This window comes from Hordeum vulgare, chromosome 5H (genome assembly GCF_904849725.1).
Source record: "Hordeum vulgare subsp. vulgare chromosome 5H, MorexV3_pseudomolecules_assembly, whole genome shotgun sequence".
NCBI lineage: Eukaryota > Viridiplantae > Streptophyta > Magnoliopsida > Poales > Poaceae > Hordeum > Hordeum vulgare.
This window is the reverse complement of record NC_058522.1, coordinates 27,830,301-27,838,374: the sequence shown is the minus strand read 5'-3', so window position 1 is coordinate 27,838,374 and position 8,074 is coordinate 27,830,301. Positions and strand designations below refer to the sequence as shown.

The following is an 8,074-nucleotide window of genomic DNA, read 5'->3' as shown; positions in this document are numbered from 1 at the left end:
TGCGGGGCGAGATGGGGCTGCGCTCGAAAAAAGAAAGAAAAAATAAAAACACAGATCAAACGGTAGGGTTGGCTGCATCGGGCGGCTAGGGTACAACCGGCGCAACTGCGCGCCGGTCTAGCAGTGCCCATGCAGTAATGGAAGTGAGAAAACATAGAAGCAATGCGTGAGAACACGTGAGGCGGTAAAAAGAAACGGCACAGGTCGTTTTGTACCCCCCGCATGCACCCGGTTGATGGGAGGGTGCGACAGTACCCTCCGGCCCCGACCGTACGCGTTGAGAAAGTCGGGGGCTCGTAACAGTGTTACAAACGCCGTACTGCGTCGCGTTGATCTGATGGATCGGTGAGGCATGTGCGTCCGCGCTGTTGAAAGAAACGGACACGGGAGGCGGCAGCACGTACGTACTATGTTGAGCTGTTGTTGTTGTTGTTGGCAGTCAGTCAGTGGCATCGGTGAGTGAGTCTTGCGCGCAGTAGTAGCGGTAGTACATCCGGTTTGAACGTTTGGATGCCAGGTCCGACTGCCGGTGGTGGCCGCCGCTGCCCGTCAGATCAGGTGGTAAGTTTTGGTCACAGACGTACCGTTGTACCGCTGCCGGGTGCTGAGCCGGGGACGTGACAGGCCGACGGCATGCATGCATGCATGCATGCATCAAGCACGGCGCGAACCGATCCCATCCGTCCGTCCGTCCGTGCCGGCCGGCGCCGGTGCCGCCGCCGTACGCGTGTGCTCCGGTAACTTTTTGGACGCGAGGAGCTCGTTCGTTCGTTCGTCCGTTGGTTTCTGATAGGACGGGTCGGCGCAAATTGGCTGAACCGGCGGCGGCAGCGGCACATGCGATGGAAAGGAAGGAATCAATAGGGAGGTGGTGGAGGAAGGAGGTTGATCCGGATTCCGGCCAATTGGGAGCGGAGGGAGACTGCTGCCAGCGGCGTGGCGGCCAGATCGGCGACTCCATAGACCATAGCAGCACATGCATTGCATCGCGTCTGCACTGCGTGTCAGTCCGACACTCGGCACCGGTCCCATGCATGCATGTGGCCTCCTCGGCACGCCGTACTCGCCGACTACACCGTGGTAGTAAACCCCAAACCAAACATAAGATATATACTAGTACCCAGTACAAGATACAGATAACCTTTTCATTTAATTTTATTTAGTTTGATTTAGCTGTTTGATCTTGTCCTACTGGTGCTAGTACTCCAGTAGTTCCGGCTGGTCGTCGTTGGACGAGTTGATGAATCATTGCAGCTGGTACTAGTACTACTAGTGTTGTTGCAGTAATGGCGCCAACGAGCAGCTTTACCAATCAATCAATCGATGAGCCGATTGCAGCCACCAGCGGAGATCGATCTGGACCACCACCGCCACCACCACTAACGCAAGTGCAGTGCTCGATTCGATCCATCGCCGGCGGGGCCACCGCGCACCACGACCGGTCTCCTCTCCTTCCCGACTCCCTTCCATCCTCTCCGGCCGCCGCCGCCGCCCATCACCATCCGCCGTGCCCGGCACACCAAGTACGGTCTAGGAGTACTAGTTTAGAAGCTCGTACGTACCACACTTGTCACGCCGGGAAAGAAGCAGCGCGTGCCTCGTACTTTGCTCGAACTCCAGGGCAAACGTACGTACGTACCAAACCTTTTTCATCAGTTTCCACTTTCTCAGCCGTCGCCAAGCAAACAAACAAACAACGCAACACGACGCAATGGGAAAAGCCTGCTACTACTTCGTCACCGTCAAAAAATTCAAGAACTCGCCGGATCACTAAGCTGGCCTCGCCGGTATTTACATCCCAAATTGAATTGCTCCTGGAGCTAAGCTTAATGCGAGGAGGATGGTGGTGCGGTGGTTTCCTTTTTGGCGACCTTGCCATGCTTCTTGGCGGCGGCGTGGGCGGCGGCGGCGGTGGACGCGGAGGACGGGGAGAAGAGCCGGTCGATGCCGAAGACGGAGACGGACTTGCGGCAGACGGGCACGTTGAGCACCGGCGTCACGCGCACGTGCGCCGAGTAGGACCGCTCCATGCCGCTGCCGCCGGAGCCGGACCCGGAGCCGGGCCGGTGGCGCCGCCCGCCCGCCAGGCTGCTCGGGCTGCTGGAGCTGCGGCCGAGACCGTTGAACACCACCTTGCCGGCCGCGTTCAGGCGCGGGCTGTCGGCCGCCACGGCGGAGGGAGGGGGCGGGGGTGGGGGTGGCGGCGGCGGCGGCGCGGCGGCCTGCGCTGCTGTGAGCCGGATCTTGGGCGGCAGCTGGTGCTGCGACGTGCTCACGGGAGGCGGCGGGGTCGGTGATGGAGTTGGAGCCGACGCTGGTGCCGGCGCGGGCAGCATGTCGGGATCGTTGGGGTCGCGGAGGAGCGGGAGGCTGAGGGACGGCTCCTGCTCCGGCGGCTTCGGCCCGCGGCGGAGGAGGCGGCGGAGCGGCTTGGTCTCCGTCGAGGAAGAGGAGGAAGACGACGACGACGCCTGCTGCTTCCGCATCCGCAGCAGGTCCCTCCACCTCCTGGCCGGAACCTTGGGCTCCTCCGCCGCCTGCTCCGCCTCCACCACCGCATCCTTGGCCGCCTCCGCCCTCGCCGTCTCCTCCGGCCTCGCCGTCTCGGGCTGCTGCTGCTGCTGCGTTGTCGGCGCCGGGGCCAGCGGAGGCCGCGTGGCCGCCGCCGCGGCCTCCGAGGAAGACGGGAGGCGGAGCGGGACGAGCTTGCCCCCGGAGAAGAGCTCGTCGGCGGGGAGCATGGTGGACACGGCGGAGCAGCCGGCGAGGAGGAACTCGAAGTCGGCGCTGGCTCCCCCGCCCCCCGCAGCGTCCCTGCCGCCGCCGCACCCGCCGGCGTCCTCGAGGCTGAAGGAGACGCGCGGGGCGAGCCACTGCATGGCGGCCGACGGCGGGGGCGGGGGAGGTGGCGGCGGCGGCGGGGCCGCGGGCCGCGACGCCGCAGCGGAGGCCATCGATCGGGTTCGCTGCTGCTGCTGCTGCGCGAGCGACTTTCCTTCTCTTCTCTTCTTCCTCGCTGGGCTTGGCGCAAGGGAACAAAATAGAATGGCAGCGGTAGCTGTGCCGGTGCGTGCGTGTGTGAAGCGTGTCTTGGGAAAGGCGATGTGGGCGCAGGTCGTCCGCTCCTCTTGATTTGAGTTGTTTTCGTCGGGGCTTGTGTCGTGCGGTGGACTTGTGAGGGTTGGGTTGGGTTGGGTGTGGACTATCAATGCGAATCAGTTGCTTAATCAACCGGCAATCACACGGCGCAAAGCTTTCTTGATTTTCTTTCTCGATCATATACGTAGTAGCACCGCTAGCATCCACTCAAACATTTTTAAAAAAAAGAACTTTTACGAAAATCTTTTGTATCTGTCTATTGTGTGATGCAATCAAACAGACCCACGTTCTATATCCTTCATAATTTCCATATCAACATTACATTTTATCACTATGTTTTTTTCATGTTCGTGTACTATTCGATTGTATGATTAGACGATGACCGGAGTGATAGATAGCACTACACCGCGACTTGATAGAGAGGAGGAGGAGGAAGAATGAGATGGTCTCGATGCTCATGGATGGATATAATACACTTGAATCCATACCACGAACGATAGCGGGCAGTCGGGAATAGACACACGGGAGAAGGATAAGTACCAAAAGTGCCCAACTGCTCACGAGCTCAAATGACCCCGGCATGAACATTAAATTCAAAAAACATTCAACAAATTCTGATCTTTTTGTAGTAAGTTTTAACAAATGTTTTAAGAGACTGCAAAATTTCACTTTGACATGACATTCATAGAAGTTGGGGCAAAAAAAAAGCAACACTTCAAAATGCTTTTGAAAATGGGTTTTTTTGGAGGCTTTTTTTGCCATCACCTCCACAAATGTGATTTTATGATAAGAAAATTTAACCACCTCAAAAATTTGTTAATGTTTGGCCCAAAGAAGAACTACAATTTTTTGAACTTTTTTTAATGAATTACTATTCATACGGCCTCATTTGAGCTCAAGCTCAAACTGGCTGTGTGTGACAAGTAGGCGTTGTGAAGTAAAAGGGGGAGGATGGATGGACTGCTAGACAACGATGCCAGAAGGAAAAAATAAGTGGGAACTCCGAAGAAAAAGATGATGCAGGGATGGATCGGTAGACGTTCCTCATGCAAGGTGACGAAAGGGTGGAAAGATGTTGGAAAGACGATCAAGCCTACATTCATCGCATGTCATGCACCTAGAAGTACATGAGATATTAAAATAAGGCATGGAGAAGTTAGAATAAAATACCTATTATGCGATATTAAAATAATAACCAATTTACAACAGTATGTTGCTTATACTAATGGATCTCACGAAGTTTTGTTGAGTTTTGTGTGATTGAAGTTTTTCAGTTTTGGGTGTTATTGTGATGGACAATGGAATAAGGAGCAACATCCTAAGCTTGGGGATGCCCAAGCCACCCCAAGGTAATATTTTAGGAAGACTCAAGAGTCTAAGCTTCGGAATGCCCCGGAAGACATCCCCTCTTTCGTCTCAATCCATCGGTATGTTACTTGAAGCTACATTTTTATTCATCAGATGACATGAGTTTTACTTGGAGCGTCATTTGCTTTAGTTTAATTTTTATTTTTAGTTTGTCACAATAATATTTTTATGGACACACAAACCTAAGAGAGACACACATTTATCATGATTTGTTAGAATACACTTTGTGCTTCACTTATATCTTTTGAGCTAAACATTTGCTATAGTACTTCACTTATATCTTTTTGAGCACGGTGACATGTAGATTTTATAGAAATATTTGAACTCTCATTATTAAATTATATATGTTTGATTGTTAATAAACAATAGCGGTAATTTGCATGGGTCATAAAGCTAGTCTAAAAATAATATGTATTCAATAAATGATAATGAAAACCATCATGTAGCACACAAAGAGAAATTGTGGGTTGATGATATTGATGGCATGCAATCAAACATTTTTTTAAAGGAACTTTTGCGAAAATCTTTGGTGTATATCTATTGTGTGATGCAATCAAACAGACCCACATTCGATATCCCTCATAATTTCGTATCAACGTTACATTTTATCACTATGTTTTTTTCATGTTCGTGCGCTATTCGATTGTATGATTAGACAATGACCGGAGTGATAGATAGCATTACACCACGACTTGATAGAGGGAGGAGGAGGAAGAAGAGCAAGATGGTCTCGATGCCCATGGATGGATATAGGCGACTGCTACGGATCAGCCGGCTGATCTTATGACGAGATCAGTCGCCTGCCGAGCCGTCTGATTAGACGCACATAATTTGTTGGATCAAAAGAAACACAACCCTCGTCTTCTTCCTTTCGCATCCACGACTGCAAAAAAGATACTTTCTTCTCTAATCCTCATTCACCTGATGCAGAGCAACAACGCAGCAACCACCGATGGCACGTTGCGTCAGTGACCTCGCGTCACCGGAGCCGTCGGCGGCCGCTTCATAGCAGCCCCAAGAGCCACCGTCTACTTCTGCATTGCAGTACCAGGAGCCACCGGGGCGGCGACAAAAGCTTGGACGCAACACCGACGACGCCCACGAGAAGCTTCATTGACGCCCCAGCGAATCTTCATTGGAGCTCCGACGAAGCTTCATTGACGCCCCAACGGAGCTTCATTGCAGCGTTACCTGCTGCGATGCAACTCTGTCGCCGGCCATGGCGGCAGCTCGAAGCTCTCTACTGCTGCAACGCAGCTTCATCATCGTCGTGCAACAACGTCCTCATACCCCGGCGAACCCTGACGTGGAGTGCAGAGTTGAACTTGGTGTAGCTGGGGGGGTAGGAGGGCGGGTTGGGGCTGGCGTAGGAGGAGGCGCCGGCGGCGGGCTGCTGCTTCTACGGGGGCCGGCGGTCCATGGCGGCAACGGCGTTGGAGTGAAAGTGGGAGGTGCAAGGGGCGGGGTGCGGCACGCAGCACCAGGAGGAGAGGGCGTGGGGAACGAGGTGGAAGATAAGCCCGGGTGCGGTGGAGAGGGCGTGGGGAATGAGGTGGGACATAAGCCTGGGTGCGGTGGATGGACTTCGCTGAGACACGTGGCGCGAAGAGAAGGCGGTTTACGAGAGGAAGAAATCAACCGGTTGATTTAAAACGTTTTCCATGGATATAATGATAACGAAGAGTCGCACACAATATGGATGCCCTTGGTTAGGCTATAGTGGATGACTTGATTTGAAACGGCAACAACTTGAATCCATACCACGAACGATAGCGGGCAGTCGGGAATAGACACAGGGGAGAAGGATAAGTAGCGAAAGTGCCCAACTGCTCGCGAGCTCAAATGACCCCGCATGAACATTAAATTCAAAAAACATTCAACAAATTCTGATCTTTCTGTAGTAATTTTTAACAAATGTTCTAAGAGACTGTAAATTTTCACTTCGAAATGACATTCATAGAAGTCGCGGCGAAAAAAAGCAACACTTCAAAATGCTTCTGAAAATGGGTTTTTTGGAGGCTTTTTTTGCCATCACCTCCACAAATGTGATCTTATGATAAGAAAATTTAACCACCTAATGTTTTTGTTAATGTTTGGCCCAAAAAATAACTACATTTTTTGAACTTTTTTTAATGAATTACTATTCATACGGGCTCATTTACACTACTTTTTTGAACTCGAGATCAAATTAGGTGTGTGTGATAAGTAGGCATTGTGAAGTAAAAGGGGGAGGAGGGATGGTGTGACAGGCCGAGACCGACGCTCCAGAAGATTACCCTCTTTTCCGTTGTCGCCGTGTTATTATTTTTTTTGCCGCATTCATCATCACATCATGCGCATCATCTGCATTGCATCGGCATCTCGTTGCCGCCAGTTTTCAAATTTGCATCCGTTATTAGTTGCCGGTTCTCTCCGTGTCCGTCGTTGACTGTGTTGAGCCCGACCACACACGCACGCGCCCGCGACATTGTCAAATCCTTGTTTTTAAAAGTGTGTTTAAAATATTCTTGGATTGGGTTGAAACTTGGCGTGCGGTCTTATTTAGATATAGGTAGGCCGCCTGCCAGTTTTCGTCGCAATCGGAGTCTGTCTCGTACCCGAACGGTCGACTATAGCGGCACCGTCTTCGGATATTCGTCGGACGTGTTTCGGTGTATTAAATCACGTTGCCAGGTGCCCGTTTTCCCTCTCATCTCCGGCTAGCCACTCTACACAACCACTTAGCCCGTCCCCCCGTTCGAGATCGTTCGATTCCGATTGTACGGTTGAAACCGGGGCGAAATATAGCTAACCGTAGCCCTCTTTTGCTATAAATAGTCCCCAAAACCTGCCTAATCTAGCCCCTCTTTCTGTGCCTCGATTTCCATGCCAACCCTAGCCTCCTCTCTCCTCCCCACCGCTTCAGCCCATATCGGGCCCGCCCTAGGCCGAATCGGGCCTTGGTGAGCCCACAGCCGCCGCGGCTCGTCGCGATCCAGCCCCGCACCGAGCTCCTCGTCGAGTTGGTGCACGGGCGCCCGAGGTGGCCGTAGCTGAGCAACTCCTTCAGGCTTGCCGCACTTCGTGCCACCGCCGGCCCTGCATCTCGCCGTCGCACCTCGTGCCCCGCCGCCTCGCAGCCGCCGCCCGCGACCTCCAGGCCAGCCCCCCTGCCGTCTTCTGATACGTCTCCAACGTATCTACAATTTTTGATCGTTCCATGCTATTATATTATCAACTTTGGATATTTTATATGCATGAATATGCTATTTTATATTATTTTTGGGACTAACCTATTGACCTAGAGCCCAGTGTCAGTTCCTGTTTTTCCTTGTTTTTGAGCTTTTTCAGATAGGAATATCAAACGGAGTCCAAACGGAATAAAACTTCCGCCTTGATTTTTTATGGAAAATATAAAAAATACCAGAAGAAAAAGATACAGGAGAGGAGTCCCGAGGAAGCCACAAGCCAGGGAGGCGCGCCCACCCCCCTGGGCGCGCGTGGGGGGCTCGTGACTCCCTCGTGGGTCCCCCTGACTTGTTCTCGATGCCATCTGATCTTATAAATATAGAAACCTCCAGAAATAAACCTAGATCGGGAGTTCCGCCGCCGCAAACCTCTGTAGCCA

At 52.5% G+C, this 8,074-nt stretch overlaps 1 protein-coding gene across 1 annotated transcript; it reads right to left on the bottom strand.

The window, feature by feature from the left end:
- Positions 1-1,632: 1,632 nt before the first annotated feature.
- On the bottom strand, positions 1,633-3,188 carry LOC123395875 (proline-rich protein 12-like). Its single transcript, XM_045090906.1, has one exon. The coding sequence runs from the start codon at positions 2,952-2,954 to the stop codon at positions 1,827-1,829; it is 1,128 nt and encodes a 375-aa protein (XP_044946841.1). The 5' UTR covers positions 2,955-3,188; the 3' UTR covers positions 1,633-1,826.
- Positions 3,189-8,074: the final 4,886 nt, after the last annotated feature.